This window comes from Sceloporus occidentalis, unplaced genomic scaffold (genome assembly GCF_023333645.1).
Source record: "Sceloporus occidentalis isolate IW3139 unplaced genomic scaffold, rSceOcc1.0.p SCAF_1, whole genome shotgun sequence".
Classification (NCBI taxonomy): Eukaryota; Metazoa; Chordata; class Lepidosauria; order Squamata; family Phrynosomatidae; genus Sceloporus; species Sceloporus occidentalis.
Genome location: NW_028316981.1, coordinates 277,187,312 through 277,205,185, shown reverse-complemented (window position 1 = coordinate 277,205,185; position 17,874 = coordinate 277,187,312). Strand labels below are relative to the sequence as shown.

Below are 17,874 nucleotides of genomic sequence, written 5' to 3'. Positions count from 1 at the left end.
TCTATCCAGAGGTGTTCAAGATCATTGTGAACAGGTTCAGGATAGCACAGGTGGATCTACTTGCCTCTCCAGTCAAAACTGTCAACTGACCAGGTTTTTCTCAAGGTTTCAGTCCCAGGGAGCTGAGAGAATACTGTGGCCTCCTAGTCTCTTATAAGCTTCCTCACACTCAATAGCCATGGTTTGTCAGATGCCTGAGGAAAGTCAGAAATGAAAGAGCAGAAATAATCTTGGCCTCACTGTCCAAGAAGAGCTGGGTTTTCAGAAATTCTAGCACTATGTCAGGAATACTTCAAGTTACCAGCCAGGGAAGATATTCTGACATGGTTAGGGTTGTCACACAGTTCTGGATCGGCTCAATCTCTACGTGAGGAGATTGAGCATCAGATGTTATTAAATGATGGTTTTGGACCTAAGGTGGTAGAAGTAACCATTAATTCTAGGTGTCTGTTTATATTCCTATATTCTTATTGTCAATGTGACAATAGGAATATAGGAATATACATATGGTATATTTATCAGGTGGTACAAGAAAAATGGTCTGAGCTACCATTCATTATTGACATTTGTGCTACTTTTGTTTCTGTTTGGATAAGGGTTTATGACCAAACAGTTTTAAAAGACAAGTGTTAGCAATTTCTTCAGCTCTTCCTCTTGGGCAATCTAAGAAGCTTTCAATAATCCTTAGGTGCAGCATTTCTTCAGAGTAGCATCCTTGATAAAACCGCCAACAATCCACAGTTATCCTAATTGGGATCTGCATATAGTTCTGTCCACATTATCAAAAGAGTCATTCAAACAATTCAGAGAAGTATCTCTAAAATTCTTTACATGGAAGGTGGTATTTCCGATAGCCATCACATTGGCCAGGAAAGTTTTAGAGTTGGGAACTCTTTCAGGTAGGAAGAAATGAATTTTTCATCAGAACTCTGTGGTGTTACATTTGGATCCTACCTTCATTCCTAAAGTTAATACAGATTTCCATAGAGCTCAAGAAATAATTTTACCATCCTTTTGTCCTAATCCAAAAAAGAACTTAGAAAAATCATGGCACACTTTGGGCATACGAAGAGCATTGAAAATCTATATTAAGCATACTCAGTGCTTTTGGGTATCTGACATCTCTTTGTCTAATTTCAGCCAAGATCAGTGGGCAAGGAGATGTCATTATCAGTATTATGACATTGTATCAGAGCTTGTATTTCAACATGCTACAACAAGGTTTGGATATCACTGTCGGGAGTGGTTTATTTGTGCAGCAGATATTTGGAACCTCAGTTCCAAATCTGCTGCAGTCTGAACCACACTGTCCTGGGAGAAGTGATGCACAGTGGGAAGGTGGGTAGAGATTACCATCTACTGGTGTTTTCGATTCTACAGTACCATTGCTTCAGATACAATGAGAGATTACTGCTCTTCTGCAGAACATATTTTACCTCACAACAGGTTATTTTGTTGGTCAGATCAATGATATTCCATTCAGTGGTTCATGCCCATGATATTCAGGTCCTGTTGGGCTTGCTGGTATCGACAACCCCCATGACATGGTTTTCATACTGAGGATGAGACTCCTATGTGGCGGTTTCTCAGATTGTTCAACAACACCTAGACTATCCTTGGACGTGGCTCTGAATCCTTCTCAGAATATTGAACTAGCTTGTATGGTGGCTGTAACTACCCAGTCTTCAGAGAGAGATGCCATTCAGTATTGTACAGCCCAATTTAACACTCACCACAGATGCTTTCACAGTGGTTTGGGGAGCATATCTCAATGCTATCACCACCACGGGTCAGTTCAGGATAGAGTTGACTTACCACACAAATGTATTGGAGATGTTAACCATATTCAAAGCCTTCCAGTCATTCAAACCAATAGTTTACAGCAGCACTGTATGTGTTGCATTGAACAACTCCACCACAGTGCATTATATAAACAAAAAGGGAAGAACCTAGAAAACCTTCTTTTCCTGTCCATCAGCCTATGGAATTGGTGCGTTATGAGAGGCATCTGGATGTCAACAGTTTGCCTAACATGGGATGATGATCTGCTTGCCAATGCCTTCAGCTAATCTGCCTCTCTTGCACATCTGAAATGATTACTAGTCTTCTCCTTCTTGAGGAGGTGGGGCAATCTGTTGGTAAATTTGTTCACATTGGAAACCAATGCCGAGTGTACTCAGTTCTGTTCCAGGGGCAGGATGAGATGGCATGGTTAGTGAGCTGTGTTCCTCTACAACTGGGGAGGAAAATTTGTACATGCATCCCTTCCTTTTCTGCTGGTTTTCCAAGTGGTAGTCAAGATCTATCAGTGAACTGCATCATAATAACTCTGTGGTGGCCTGACCAGGCATGATTCATTTTTCTCCTCCTCCTCCTGGATTGCCATCCATCATCTGTTTCCCAGCTTTTCCAGACTTTCTCATGCAGTCAAGGAGTTGGACATGACATCCGGACCTGCAGACACTAGAGCTGACAGTGTGAAGAATAGTACTGGAGAAAAGGTTCTGGAAGATATACTACTCATCATAATAGCAGCTCATGAAGCTACTACACTTTCTTTCATATTACACTCAAGGGTCTTGCTTTTGCTGTTTCTTAGTTAGGAAGGCAAAACTTGTTGGGTGTTCTCTTTCCTGGCACACCTACTGAGGAAGAATTTTTATTTTCTTCACTGAAGGTCTATCTTGCTGCTATTTTGGCTTATACAGTATGAGACCCAGCACAGGCAATTCTCTCTTTGGAGATTAAAGCTTTCAGTAGGGGCTTTCAGCATCTGTATCCTCCTGTTACCTACTTGGTACCTGCCTTGGATTTGAGACCTTCAATTCTCCCCCAGTTGCAGCTGGGTTCTTCATGTCGCTAGCCACAATTGCTCACAATAAGAACAAATAGTTATACATTCACTTGTGTAAGTGGCATAGACTATGGCACGGTACATACCTCCCCGAAATGGCGGGCTGGAGGAGCCGGTTTTTCTTCCGGAAGGATGCCACAGCAGCCAAACCACACGGCGTCCCACCACAGTAAAAAGAACCAGGAAAAACTGGGTTGTTTTTGTGGCGCCCAGCGCACATCACGAGCGCACCATTGGTGCACTGGTGATGTAAGCGACACACAGCGGCATCTGTACACTGCGTGTCGCTTACATCATCATGGCAGCACCCGTGTAGTTGGGATGCCACCATGATGCCGCCACCATGATATGCTATGGCTCGGGAGCATGTGGTTACTGCACATTCCTGAACCCTAGTATTGTCAGCGGCACGCCGCTTTGGGCCCGTCTGTCTCAGGCCTATGAAAAAGAAAAACAAGTTGCTTACCAGTAATGGGTTGTTGAAGTAACTCACACATCTGCCCCCTCCCCACTGTGTGTCATTTCTCCCAGGACACCTGTGGGTCAGACTGCAGCAGATTTGGAAGTGAGGGGAAATTTCTGAATATCTGCTGCACAAGTAAGGCAATGGCCCACTTGTGTGAATTCACTGATGACCATGCAAAGAACCTCTAAGCTCTAAGGCTAGAGACCAAAGTTAGGAAACCTCTAGACTAAAGGCTAAAATCAAGCTAATAGTCTTGCCCATTTCATATTAGGGTATGAGAATAAATAATTAAAATAGTGTTCTCCCCACTGTACAGCATTTCTCCCATATTTGAAATTCTTAAAGCATTGTGGAGGAATTATTCTGTGAAGAAAAATGTGGGGAGTTGTTTTTGCAAACACACACACACACACACACACACCCTTTTTTCTCTTCAGAATAATTCACCTACAACACTTTAGGTTGCTGAGTATAAGGAGAAAATTGTACAAAATTCTTGCCAATCTGTTATTCCTAGCTGGGTTTTCTGGTTGTCAGGAAGCTTGTTTTCCAACCTGCAAATGAATAATTATGAATATTCTTTCCATCCCTAGTCTGATGTCAGAGGAAAGACTTACTGAGTTTTGGTCTGCAAAAAGATGCCCAGGTGACTAAGATAAAGTAACATCCCTGTAAATTTTATGTCAGCCCATTAGTGAGATGAGATTAGTACTCTAGTATTACCTTCCATCCCAGGTCAAAAATATTATGGGGTATGTTATAAATGCTCCCTCTGGAGCTAAATGTAATTCTCTCCTTTAGCTCTGGGAACCAACTTTTGATCTTTAAGAGTTCCATATTCTGTTAGTTTTTGAGAGGTTCAGTCTAAATCTCAACACATTTTTGTCAATTAAGGTTTGTTTTCAACACTTAAACATGTTGTACATAAGCTGATACTCAACTGAGTGCATATACTGTACAGAATATCTGTACACTTTGAAATAATTATGTGTTTTTTTCCATTTAGACTTAAGAGAGTTACATCCATCCAGATCTAAGAAAATCCGTAGTTGTTATGATTGTAATCTAGTTTTACAATCCACAACAGATAGTCAAAAATGTGGTATGGTAAGTACAGAGAGTTGAAGAGTTTGGTGCCATAGGCTGCTGAATGAACTAAACCCAAAGCATATGTCTTATATTTCTGTGCCATGCTTTACCAAAGGCAGCTCATGAAATGTAACACAAAACCAAAATTCAAACACTAGAATAACATGCAACTCATTTTAAAAAGAAAACTATGGCCCGTTACAGACGGGCTGAAAAGTACGTGCGGAGCGCGTACTAGGGTTAAGAGGGGGCGGTGCTTCTGCACCGCCCTAACCCTAGCGCGCGCTCTGCGCACACAAAATGGTGGCGCCGTTCCACACGGCCGCCGCCATCAATACGTAACGACCGCGCCACCGCCAAACAAGGCGGCTCGGTTGTGACATATTGGGGACCAAAGGACCAAAGATAATAGCGGAGATCAGAATGTTCACCCTCGATGGTTCAAAAATCAGACTGTTCCCTGCAACAGAGCTTTTCAAGCAGTGGCTTTCTGTAAATGTCTCATTTTGGATGTAGAAGGTGTCTTTCCATATAGGCAAGGGCTATTTCGTACCTTGTGCTACAACTGTAATGCATGATATTGAATTATAGTTTTAATCAGTCCCAGTCAGGATAGTAGGAGTTTTAATCCATCAACATCTAGAGGACCATAGGTTTCCCAAAATGATGCTAGAGAACTTCATGGAAAATGTAATACTGTGTCAGTGACTTGTACTTGTGTTCTATGTAAATAAAAGCATGAGAACTATATATTTAACTGTTATAACACTACATGCATTCTTTCACTAATGTTTGCTCGAGCATATGCAAAATAGTATTGTTTTTTGCTGTTCATGATTCTTTGGATTAAACCCCAAGGCATTTTGATAAACTAATTGAGGAATGTAGAAGCATGAACTATTACAGCAAATATATTTTTCAAAGTTTCTCTTTGTAAGCTGTGTATACAGTGGACCCTTGTTATATGCTGCGGTTTGGTTCCAAGATCCCCTGTGTATAACAAAATCAGTGTATGCTCAAGTCCTATTAAATATAATGACACAGCAAAATGGTGTCCCTTATAAAAAATGGAAAATCCAAGGTTTGATATTTGAAATTTATACTTTTTTTGAACATTTTCAAACCGTGTATGCTTGAATCTGTGTATTAAAAATCTGCGTATAAGAAGGGCCAACTGTATTTGTACAAAGTGTACAAATAGATGTTGTGGTCTGGTTCAGGTACAGTTCCAAATAGATAATGTTGTCTAGGTTCAAATTAATGTCATTAAAATAACATTAGCAATTATTTGTATTTGCCAGAATAAATCCATCAGCAAAGTACTGCAAGATGTAGAAGAGAACCAGAAAAGACTTTTGCTCTTTGAATTAAGAAGCCAAAAAGATGCAGGTAGGAATTAATTTGTGGTGTAGTGGTTTCACCATTGGACTATGAAGGGACTATGCATTGGGCTATGGAAAGCAGGGTGCGAATCCCCACTTGGCCATGAAACTCATTGGATGACCTTGGGCAAGTCACACTCTCTCAGCTCCAGAGGATGTCAATGGCAAACCGCCTCTGAAGAAACTTGCCAAGAAAACCCCATGATAGGGTTGCCTTAGAGTTGCCATAAGTTGGAAATGACGGACAACATACAATAGGGATTAATACCTGTTAATTCAAGAATGTGTTGCCATATATGTTATGTGTGCATCCTATTTCCATGTACCTGTAGTGTGAATCAGTGAGAGGGGATTCTAGTGCTTATTCAAGGTGCATTTCATTCAAATGATGCACACCACCAAAGTGGCTTGAAGCCATGCTCCAAAATAGCCAGGATAATCTGGCTCATGGCAGCCCAGGTTGGGCCCTCTATTCATGGCTCACATTGGATTCCAACCTGCTTGTGGCCAGAGCAGACTTGGGCTGCTCTTTTGTGCCGTTCTGCTCCGGCCCAAAGTTCCTACAGCACAGAAATTGCTTTACCAAAGTATCCATTGTCAATATTTCAATTTCAGATATTTAAGTTATACATCAATTAATTGCACATGGAATGGCAGAAAGGTTATGAAATAGTTACATTTTCATAGAAGTACCTTTGTGTCACAACAGTTGTTCAATAACCAATTAACTGTTCAATCTTATGCATGTTTGTTTAGAAGTAAGTCTCATTGTGTTCAGTGCGATTTTCTCCCTTGTACATATGTTTAAGAATGGATTGTAGTTGAAGGCTCCCAAAAACGTTGCAGCATAAAGGTTAGTGCGTACAACATTAGTTTGTTTCTCTGCTAAATTATTTTAATATTGCAATGTTTTCATTGCATCTGTTGCAAACTATCAAATGAAAAATGTCACTTTAGAGTCAAACCTTAAAGCTATATAAACTGTCTTGAACAGATGTTTATATTCAAGACCTGTCTCAGATACAGAACACTCTGAATGCTATTCTTGCCAAACAGAAATCAGAAAGAGATAAACTTGCTAAGAAATACAGGTAGGTAGCAGAAAAATATTCTTTATGACTGATGCTTTTTTTTTGTACAAAATAGAATGCTGCACATGTTTCTAGTTTGAAAAGCAAACTGTTGTATGAAACCAAGGTCCTAAGTTCATTCACCAGTTTTAATACTTTTATAGCCAATCTGATCTTTCATCAGTCCTCTTAAAAAGATAGCAAAGGTTGTGTTATAAAGCAGTGATGGAGAACCTTTTAGAGACCAAGTGCCCAAACTGCAACCCAAACCCCACTTATTTATTGCAAAGTGCCGCGTCCCTCTGGATTTCTAGTGACAAACTCTAGTGAAGTCTGTGTTGGGATGATGATGTGTGTGCCCACAGAGAAGGCTCTGAGTGCCACCTCTGGCACGCGTGCCATAGGTTCGCCACCACTGTTATAGAGGCATCTGGACCTAGGATCTGAGCTGTAGTGAAGATGAAGATGATGATGATGATGATGATGATGATAATCTTATTTCATTATTTTTAATGAGACCAATCTGAATGGGGAAAAAAATCCAAATGATGGGGATTCTATCTTTTAAAATGTTTTGGAATTTTAAAACCATCTCTAGGTTGGTGAAAAGAGATTTTATTGTTCATTTTACTAACACTAAGCCATATATTTTAATTTTCTTTTAAAAGCTTTTTTAATTCTGTAGTAAGTACTTTGCATGGAAGTTAGTATTTTCATTTAACTGTATATTTTAAAATTCTATTTCAGAGCTTCTGTGGAATCATTTAAACAAGGAACTCTGAGGGAGCAGCTAGTAAAGCTTGTATCCAGACAAAAGAGGCTTTTACTTATGGCTCAAAAACAAAAAGAGCTAGGCTCGAAAATAAAGAACTACAAGATGTCCAGAAAAGAGCTTTCAAGTTCAGCAAAACAAATAAGCAAAAACGTACTTGGTTATTGTGACATGAACAACACAAAACATGATACTTATCATAAAACAGTTCCATGTCCAGATCTAGTTAAAACCAGCTTGGTAATGGAACAGGGTTTCTTAGATGAAGAGCCAAGCCAGTATCAAGAAAGATGTCTGAATATCCCAGTAGGAAATAGAAAAGCAATTGGCCAAAAAGAGAGTGATCCACAAATCTTGGTGGGTGAAAGCATGTTAAAGGAGTATAACATACAGGAACTAGTAAATTCAAAATGTTCCAGTGCATTGAACCAGGCAATCTTGCCTTCAGAACCTAGCACCTCTCATATTCAACAATCACACCTAATGGAAATTGACAGTATACTAGTGGCACCACAAAGAAACAAGCCTCTAAATGCAACATCAAGAATGTGTACACCAAATGGCTCAGAAACTAGAAGTACTGGAATAAATAATAATAGCTGTCAACCAGCCACTGAAAGTCAGCATGTTTGCACTAATGACTCTTTGCAGCAGCATTCACATATAAATGAGGCTTTCCAAATGCAACCAGAATCCACATGCTATCTTACAACTCAGAAAAACCACCTCCCAAAGAACAGGATTTCATTTACTGCAAATTTAGAACCTGCAGGAATATTTTCAAAAAGCAAGATCACCCAAACTGCATCAGATTCTGCAAAACAATTAAACTTCAGAAGAAACAGGAAGGAAAAAGGTCAGCTAGGAGATCTGATTGAACAGGGAAAACTTAAGCCAGGAAATGATGTTCTAGAATTCATGCTGCAGGTAAATTAATCATTTGCAAAGTAATGTAAATATTCATGCAAATGTGTGTGTGTGTGTGTGTGTGTGTGTGTATATATATATATACACAAACACACACACACACACCTCTGCATATAAATAGGTGTAAGCAAGTGTATGAAATATAAGCATTTAATCGTGCGATTTAATCCTCTATTTCTTCAGCAGATTTAGGGACTGAACTGTACATTGTTTTATTTTCTTCCTGTTGTTCTTTCTGTTAATATGAAACCTGAGAAGTGAAAAGTTATATTCTGTTCTGTCTGCCTTTTCCATTAGTTTCAAGCTTGGATTTTGGTTGTCAAAATTAAGGCCTTTTTAGGTTGGTGCCCAGTGCAGTCTGTGTGTCCTTATTCTACTACGTTTAATGCACTGAATCGTCTTTATTGCTTAGAAGCTTATGCCTTTTATAGATCAAAGAGATGAGTCACTCATGGCAGTATTATAGACTACAGTAAAGTATTATATACATTTACATATCATTCTGTCTTCATATTGATGTTGTCAGTGATTAAGAATAGATAGTTTAGATTAGAAAAACTGTAGGAACCATGACTGATTTCCCCCCAATAGTACTGCCTAATAGAAATGGGATTTACATTTTCAGATCTAACGTCAATTGAATTTGCCGTCCTGATCCTGGCAGAAATGGAGCACATAAAAATGCCGTGCTGCTTATAGAGACATAAGGATCATGTGCAGGCAAAGTTTTTAGTCAAGGTCATTTCCTGGATTATTTGTCATACACTTAAGCCATCTTCTCATGGAGGAAAAGAAACGTTCCTGCTCTGATCCAGCACTGACCTGTTTAGATGATGCACAGGGTCAAACAGGCAAAACGCAGGTCTAGTCTGTGCTCCAGGGTAATTCTCCAGAGTAAAAAGTGTCCCCATTTGATCCAAATCAGGGCGGAAACCACTGTAACACTTGCATTGCTAACAGCAAAAGGGATGGTTCAGTCATCTCTTGAGTTGTGCTACATGTTTCTTGATTTGGGGAAAGGACCTCCAACGAAGGTTCCAATCTGAACCCAGGAGAAGTTAGCAGTGATCTTAACCGATACAAGGATGGAAAACCAGTTAGGAAGAGGATTTGTGTCAGGAATTTAGACAATTGGGATTCCAGGGATCTGAGTTATGTTATGGCATTTATAAATTTGATGGTCAAAAGAATCACAAAATAGCATTGTAGTACAAAAACATTAATTTCCATGTTTACAAAAAGTAGGTACAGTGGTACCCCGGGATACGAATTACCCGGGGTACGAATTTTTCGGGATACGAATAAATCCCATAGGGATTTATTGTTTCGGGTTACGAAGGTTTTTTCGGGTTACGAAAAAACCCCGGCGCTGTTTTAAATGGAGCCGCGGCGGAGCCGCGGCTTTTTTTCCATTAGCGCCTATGGGAATTCGGCTTACGAAGGTTTTTCGGGTTACGAAATTAACCGCGGAACGAATTAATTTCGTAACCCGGGGGACCACTGTATTGCTCTTGCTTAACAAAAGGAAGGATATGTAATTTAAAGTGCTGCTGATAAAGGTCATGTGAAACCTCAGGGCTGTTGATATGCTACTTTGATTAGTCAGAGAGAACATTTGAGCGCTTACATATTTAGGAGGTTCCATAGCAATATATACAAGGGGGGGGGGCAACTGTGGAAGGGCTGGGGCCATACTTCAAGCTGGCCATCAGCTGCAGAATTATACTTCTAATTTTTATTTTAAGAGTTAATTTATTTTGTTCATCAAACAGTTATTGTCATTTTATTTTAAATCAGTATACTTGTACTTCGGCTCAATGTATGTGTGTTACCCATGCTGCTTCATATAAATTTTGGTATAAATGATAACCCTTAATGACCCCTAGATGAATTCTGTCCACCATTGCCAGCAAGGCACAAGGACATGTACCACACCCCTGAGGGGTACCCACATCATCATATCTAGAGAGTCGCATAAGAGGATTATCATATGACCAGGAAGAGCAAATGTTTGCCTTGCCTGAGGCTCTTACCCCCTCCCCAGGTCTGTTGTCCGAGCAGCTTAAGACCACTAAGACAATCAGACAGGGATATCCAGGTGAAAAGCAAGTAATTAAACACCTTTGTTCTCACCATCAAGCACCTTTGCCAGAAGCAAGATTTTGCCTATAAATACTCTCAGATTTGCCTGTTCACTGGGCCAGTCTGGATTTCAGGGGGAAGCTCTGTCCCCTTGAACCCTGACCTGGCTCCTGGCTCCTGGCTCCTGGCCAGTCATTCCATGGCTGAGCCTCATGCCATCCTCATCATATTCCATTTGGATTCCTGGAGGGAGTCTACATTCTGGTACGTATCACCCCAGTGATGCCTAAAATCTTATTCCATGCTAACCTATGCTTTTCCTGAGCCTTGTATGTGTGTGTGTATGCTAGTGAATCGTATGTGCTTTCCCCTTATAAATAAATTGGTTATTAATTCTAGAAGTCTGTCTCAGCTCTATTTGTTGGGAGGCCCTGGTCTACTCCGTATACATATCGGGAGACGATCTCGGTGGGCTCTTGTAGCCAGCCCCCCTCTTGCAATATTTGGACTAATAACAACATAATAAAATTCCCCTACGGACCCTTGGCTACAAATTGGTGGAGAAAGCTTGGGCATAGAACTCTCCCCCGAAATCTGGACTTTCCAAACTGATCACTTGGGCTGTCTAGATCTCGGAACGTAGAGAGAACAGGGATTCCAAACAGGCCGCTGCAGACAGGAATAAAAAGGGAGGTGTGTGTATGTGTTCTTGTGCGCTTGGCCATAAGGGCAAAAGGGCTATCTTGGGTTGGCTGATCCCATTTCTGGCTTTGGCTGGATGTTCTGCTCATTGGCTCTGGTACGCCATCCAGTGGTGGGCCCCAGTCACCCCTGGGCGTGTTTGTCGGAGTAGGCTCCCGACGCCCTATTTTTGTTTTCTCTATCCGTGGGTTGGAAAAAGTTACTAGGCATCCTGAAAACTTTCCCACTACAGAACCCAAGCTTACAGTTAAAAGTTGGTGCAAGGAACCACTACAGCCAAATCCAGGCATTTTGGCTGCAGTGCAAAAAGGAGTCCCAAGGCAAACCTCCAGGTTGAGGCATCCCTCACATGGAAGAGCCTGTTTTAAAATGGTGAGCCAAGGAACCTTTAAGGTCTTGGCATGTTTGTTTTGAAGCCAGTGGGTCTTAACTCCTAGCTTCCCCCAGGTGTGTACCTCTTAAAGGTCACAGCCCATCCAGCTAAGTGGTTTTAAAACCCAGAGCTTTCTTTTTGGTGTGCCTTTTAAGGGACACCCCATCTGGCTGCATTGGTTTTAACCCCAGCCTGTCACCACTAAAGCTACAGTATTGTGCGTTGGGAACAGACAGATCCCTTTCCATTGTGTTATCCCAAAACAAAGCCAGAGAATAAAGGTCCCATAAAACATAACCCAAAAATCACAGTCACAAATCCCCCTTGAACGGGTGAGGTAGGCAAAGGAGGGAGACGTCCTGGTCTGGAAGCCTAAAGCCCGGGGTCAAGGGAGGGAAAGGCAGCTCCAAGGAGTGCCATTTGTGGGAGCTTCAGGGAGGTCCCAGGGAAGGAAAACTCAGGCAGGAGTCTAGCTGGGGGCCAAAGTTTGGGTTGTTAGCCAGGCCACGCCGGAGTGGAGCTACAGCGTCCGAACTCCCCAGTGAAAGTGAGGCAGGGCTGAACTGACTTCTGACCGGGTCTAAACGGAGGACAACCCTTAAGTCGCTCGCTGCAGCAGCGCCGGGCCCTCGCGTGAATTGGGTGGCGTCCCTGACCCAGAGTTACATTTAGGAGTTCTGTGGAGTCCTCAGGGAGGATCCCAGGACAGCAGCTCACTGTAGGACAGAGAGTTGCACCAGGTTTAGGTGGGAAAAGAGGCCCCGGTTCCATAACCTCTCCCAGCCTAGGATTCAACATGGACATACCATCCGTAGAATAGCATAGTATAGAAGAAGGACCCCAAAAGTCAGAACCCTAGAGGTTGCCTGGCTTTGAACTTCCCCCTTAGCAAAAAGAGGAGAAAAATAGCAAGACACCCCTTAAGGGTCTTGCAGTTTTGAGCAAGTGGTTTTAACCCAAGCTCTGCAGTGGAGAAACCTCTTAAGGTCCCCACCAATTTGGGCTAAAATTGGGTCAAAACCCTTAGCCCACCACACAGAGGACACTTTGTAATTTTGCAACAGCCTTGGAGGACGATCCTCCAGAGAAAAGAAAAGAGCAGCCAGTTCTCAGCTCATTGTCCTCCCACTGGAGGTCAAGACACTGAGAGCTCCTAAGATCCCAAGGACCCCACCACTAAAATGGAGGAGAAAATTAGAGAATTGGTAGCCCAAGTCAACTTCCTCAGAGAGGAAAATTCCACTCTGGCAGCTAGGATCCAGAAATTGGAAATAGCCTCTAAGCAAGAACCATCCCTTTTCTCCATCACAGAAGCTTGTGTGATGGCAGAATTGTTGGGCCCCCTGAATCAAGAGACCAGCCTCAAATGGATGCTTCAAGCAGCAAACAGCCTCCCATCTGCCACAGGCTTCCATTTAACACAGATAGCCAGATTATGCATGTCTCCTGCACACAGAGATATGCTAGAAGCAGCAGTAATGTTTCAGGGCCTTCTGTCCAGAGATATGTACTCTTGCATGGGAGAAATCTTGAGCCTACTGTGGCCAAGAGAAGGTGTCAGGTATCTGTACCATAGTCTAAAGCAAAAAACAAATGAGGATCCAGAGGCATACATTGCCAAAAAGATTTTGCTGGCAAAGGTAGCTCTTTCCTCCGAGGAGATGGAGACAGAGTTTGTCAGTGATTTACTTGAGGGATTCCATCCCAAGAGCAAAGCGGTTTTGGACGTTCTAACCGAAGGGCAATATGGAGGACTGAATGCCCTTCACCCGAAGTTGGGGTTGCTTTTCCTAATATTCCGTGTGAAAGTAGCAAAAAGGCAAGAGAAGGCCCTAGCTCAAAAGAGAGAGAACAAAAAGAAAAGTAGGGTGAGTGCCCCAAGAGAATGCTTTTCAGGTCCACCTAGAAACCCCACTCAGCCTGCTCCCACTCCTCAAAGGGAGATGGCAACATCAGATGGTGCAAATCTTCCCAGCGTACAGCCCCCAGAAACCCCCCAAGGACCCCATTCCCCTCATTCCGAAGGGACCGACACCAGCAGTTGTCCTGCAAACCTCCGGCAGACAACCCCTCATTGCCCACGTAAAAAGGAAAATGTCCCTCTTCCCTCCAGAAACACTTCTGCTGCAGTTCGGACTACAGTCCACAAGAAGAAAGGTCACAGCCAGGCCCCACATGGGCACCGAGGGGCCAGAAGGGTCAAAACACCAGAAAGTAGGACATGGACTCCCTCCCAAAATCCCAAGACTTGGAAACCTTTCCAGTCAGGCATGTCAGAGAAAGGGAACCCTAGAGGTCATCCATCTCATCCCCGTGGTTCAAGTTGGAATGGCACTGGGAGATGTGTTCCCCCAAGGAGGCACAAGCCCAGCTCCGTGGAAGAAACAGCAGGAATGGATGACACTGTTTCAGCCCAGTTCCTTGACCAAGAGGTGAGCCACACTGTCTCAGCCTCAGTTCCCCTGTCCCCCATCACATGGCAAGGAAGACAGGCCCCAGAAAATAGCTTTCGAAAGGGTATCTTAGAGACTGCCCTTTGAGGAACATAGCACTCTGCAGGCTCTCCAGGCATGTGTAGAGAACTTTGGTCAATGTTGAGATTTTAGAAAACAGGGAGTTTTCTTTTTCTCTCCTATAAGCCTAGCTTGCATAATGCCACAGCCACATGGAAAATTTGACTGCTAGAAGCCAAGAAAACCGAATCATGGGCAAAGGAAGTTGCAAAGCCCATCATCCTGGTTAGCTTAGGACTCAAATTCAGTTAATGGCAAATTGCCTTTGTTTCTCCTTTTGTGATTTACACCACTCAGGGTGTGAGTGGAGAGCTTGCCAACAAGGAAAGGTGGTTTATCTGTGTAAAATTTGCAACACCATGTATGAGAAGGCTTGGAGGGAAAGACTTCCCTCCCCCTCTTCTTTTCCCGCTCTGCAAATTAGAGACATTGTTTTCTGTTTGCTTACACTCTGTATGTGCTCAGATGCAATGCAGAACAAAAAGCTCAGAGCTGCAGGCTCAGGTTGTTTGCAGCACCCCCTGTTCCATGGAACTAGCCCATTCCCCATTGTGTTTGTTCATTATAGGTCACTTTTTGAGCTTCTTGGTATAGTTTTGTGTAGTTAGGATTGTCATTCTGTATATTTGAAGGTTTTAGATAATACTGGGTTTGTAGCAGATCTATATTGTTGTTGTATTGGTGTTCCGATTCTACTTTTGGCAAGAGCCCACCATCTGTCTTTTCTTTAGTGTAGGTTTATGCTGTTAGGATTTTGTCTTTTGGATATTGCTGTGTCTATGTCATATTGTGCCCCTCCCGTTCTTAGGAACACATGGTTGGGACCCAGAGTGTATCTCTGCTGCCATGTGCTCGGGGCTGCATAAGTTAAGCTGTAGTTTCCTGTTTCAGTTTTTTTCTGCTCTCTTTACATGCTCAGAGGCCTCCTGCCGCCCAACACCCCCATCTTCTCTTTTGTTGTTCTTGCATTGTTGGAGAGATCTACTCTTTTGTCTTGTCTTCAGTAATCAGTACTGTGTGTAAAGTTTTGTAGACCTTCTGCTCAGCCAAAAGTTTTTCTTTTGCTCGTGTAAGCCCGATGTGGTCATCTTCCATGAGTCTTGTCCTACATCCTCCTTCCCGAGAGTAGGACTCACCAGAGTTACACTGTCTCAGCCCCAAACCAAAGTTTTGGTCTTTTCCTCAGGTGTTTTTAGCTGATTTGGTGTGCCTTTCTTCAGCCCTCCCTCTTCTACAACATGCTCTCAGACTGTAATTTGGATGTTACTTGGTTAGACTATAGATCTCTTCTGTAATTATGGAGAAGGGACAGGACTTTCTGGTTTTTTTTTTCTCTTGACCCAAATTTGGGCTACTTTTGTTGTTTTGGTTGTGATAAGAGAACATAGCATTTTGTGAAATAAATCTGGTACTTAGGTATTTGAAAAACTAGACTTTCCATAGTCAGGCTGCTCGATCAGGAAAAGGGAGCCCCATTTGTCTCCCTTGCCTTAATTTGCATAGATTTGGCTGGCACAGCAGGGTCAGACATTGTAAAGTTGTTCTGGTTTGTTTGCTTGACTGCCTGGGATTCAGGAGTTTGAAGGCAACTTCCTCTTGGTCTAAAGTCTGTAGGCATTAATTCATGATTCTAAATGTCTTTGTTTTTCTGTTAAGTAGTTATAAAGAGCCTCAGGTCAGCATAGTCTATCTGTGACAAATGTCTTAGCTGCTGACTCTCAACCAAGGTATTTCCATACATGAATTGCTATTTGTGTTTGTTTAAAGGTTTGAGATTTGGGAGTGTGAAGGAACTCCCTCCACTCTGTCTATTTTCAGAGCCTTGAAATTCATAGATGAGCCTCACTGGCAGAGCAGTCTACCTTTTTTGTCCTCCACAATTTATGTAGGACCGCACATCCACTGTTTAATTGGAAGTGTGTTCCAACCAGTTTGTCTCACACAAGCGCCCCCTGTCAGTCACAAGTTGTTGCTCTCCTGCTTTTCTCCTTCCATGCTCAGAGACTATGCACTCTAAGCATGCGCAGAAATCCTCTTCTCTCCTCCTAGGAATTGGGAAGGATAGACTTCTCATAGTTGCTCTGTTCTTTGCTGTGAGTGAGTGCCAATAATGCCACACAGCACCTCCTAAAGGTTTTGCTTTGCTCTCTGCACATGATCAGAGGCTAGGATCATGTTGCAAATATACCCAGTTTTGTTTTGCCTATGCTCGGAGAACTGAGTGATTTCTTCCACAAGGCGGTGGCGTATTTTTATGTGTGTCATTTTGTTTTCATTTTGTTCTGCAACTTTGAGACTGAGTGAAAGTCACACTTTCTCAGCCCAGAATTAGCTGTGCCTTCTCATTTTTGTTATTGTTTTGTTCTATTTTTGCTGTTAGCCCTATGCATTTACGGCAACACATTTGTTTTGTATTCCACATTTTTGGCTAGCAGAGTTTTAGTCTTTTGATTGGTCTTTTAATGCTGCTTCTCATACAGTGTTTTGGTTACCAGCAGGCCTAGTGGTCAAATCACCTGGCTGTCTGACTTTGTTTTCATTTTGAGTTATTTTCCAGTCATATTACTTTCCAATAATACAGTTGTTATTTTTGCTTTTCTTTTGCCTTTTTCATTTTTGCCGGTCAGCAAGCCCAATGGTTAGAATTTTTGCCAAAGCTAAAACTTCCTCCACGACTGCTCCAGTTTATTTTCATTTTTTTAAGGAATGTTTCTAAAATGCACCCATGGCTGGACTACTCTGTTCAAATGGTGCAAGTACACCCAGGCACTGGGATCCAAAAATGAATAATTTGGCTATTTTGGATGTAGTTTTTGCTAAAAGTTGGACTAAATTTAAACATCTTCACAGCAGCCTTGGTCAAGTCTGGAAATTGACCACAACCAAACAGTGCAGTGCCCTCAGTGCATTGCCTTACAAACCCCTTGGTTTTCTGTTATTAATTTTGTGTGTTTCTATACTCTGCATGTGTATGCCAGTCCTATCCCTGGCCTCTATGTACTGTCTGTCTGCCTATTTAAGTGCCGGACAGTGGCCTCACTGAACTTCTCTGCCACTGCTTTAAATGTTGACCTCTTCCGCATCCTTTACCTATCAGGCTTGGCTCCAGCGGGGAGCCAGGGAAAAATTCCTATCTTTTTCAGTAATTCCCATGGCACATAGACATAATTTGGAGGTCCTATCCTTTTCTTACAAAACTGTCCTATAGCAAAGCCAGCCTGGTCTCTGCGGGAAGCCAGGGCGGGGAGAGAAGAAACTGTCCTCTTCATCCTCCAAGGCAAATAAAAACCATATCTCTTTTCCACTCCTATTTTGAAGCTGACCCGCTCTGTCGGGAGCAAGGGGGGGGAGGAGTCTGTCTTCCTTCACCCCCACTGCATGTAAAATTCTATCCTGTCCTTGCTCTGTTCTCCTATATCCTCATGGGGAAGGTAAGCCCCAATAGTCTTCCCAAAAGCCGGACCAGACCCCACAGATGTCATCCCATTGATGCCATGATACAGGACTCTCCAAGCTGTTTCCCAGCCTTCCTGATGTTCCCCGCTCCAGGGTTGAGACTCTTTTGCCTGCATCCTTCCTGTGATGTCCTCCATCCCCTGCTGCCATGGACATCCTCCAAAGGCTACACAACCGGTGTCCTCGCA

The 17,874-nt window shown here is 42.6% G+C and overlaps 1 protein-coding gene across 3 annotated transcripts in view; it reads left to right on the top strand.

The window, feature by feature from the left end:
- ANKRD31 (ankyrin repeat domain 31) overlaps window positions 1–17,874 on the top strand; it is a 94,110-nt gene that overhangs the window by 67,013 nt on the left and 9,223 nt on the right. For all 3 annotated transcript variants that reach the window (XM_089494308.1, XM_089494304.1, XM_089494310.1), the window contains 4 exons: window positions 4,327–4,427; window positions 5,711–5,798; window positions 6,786–6,882; window positions 7,609–8,560. In XM_089494308.1, coding sequence (XP_089350434.1) covers window positions 4,327–4,427; window positions 5,711–5,798; window positions 6,786–6,882; window positions 7,609–8,560 — 1,238 coding nt within the window. The remainder of the gene's footprint in view (window positions 1–4,326; window positions 4,428–5,710; window positions 5,799–6,785; window positions 6,883–7,608; window positions 8,561–17,874) is intronic.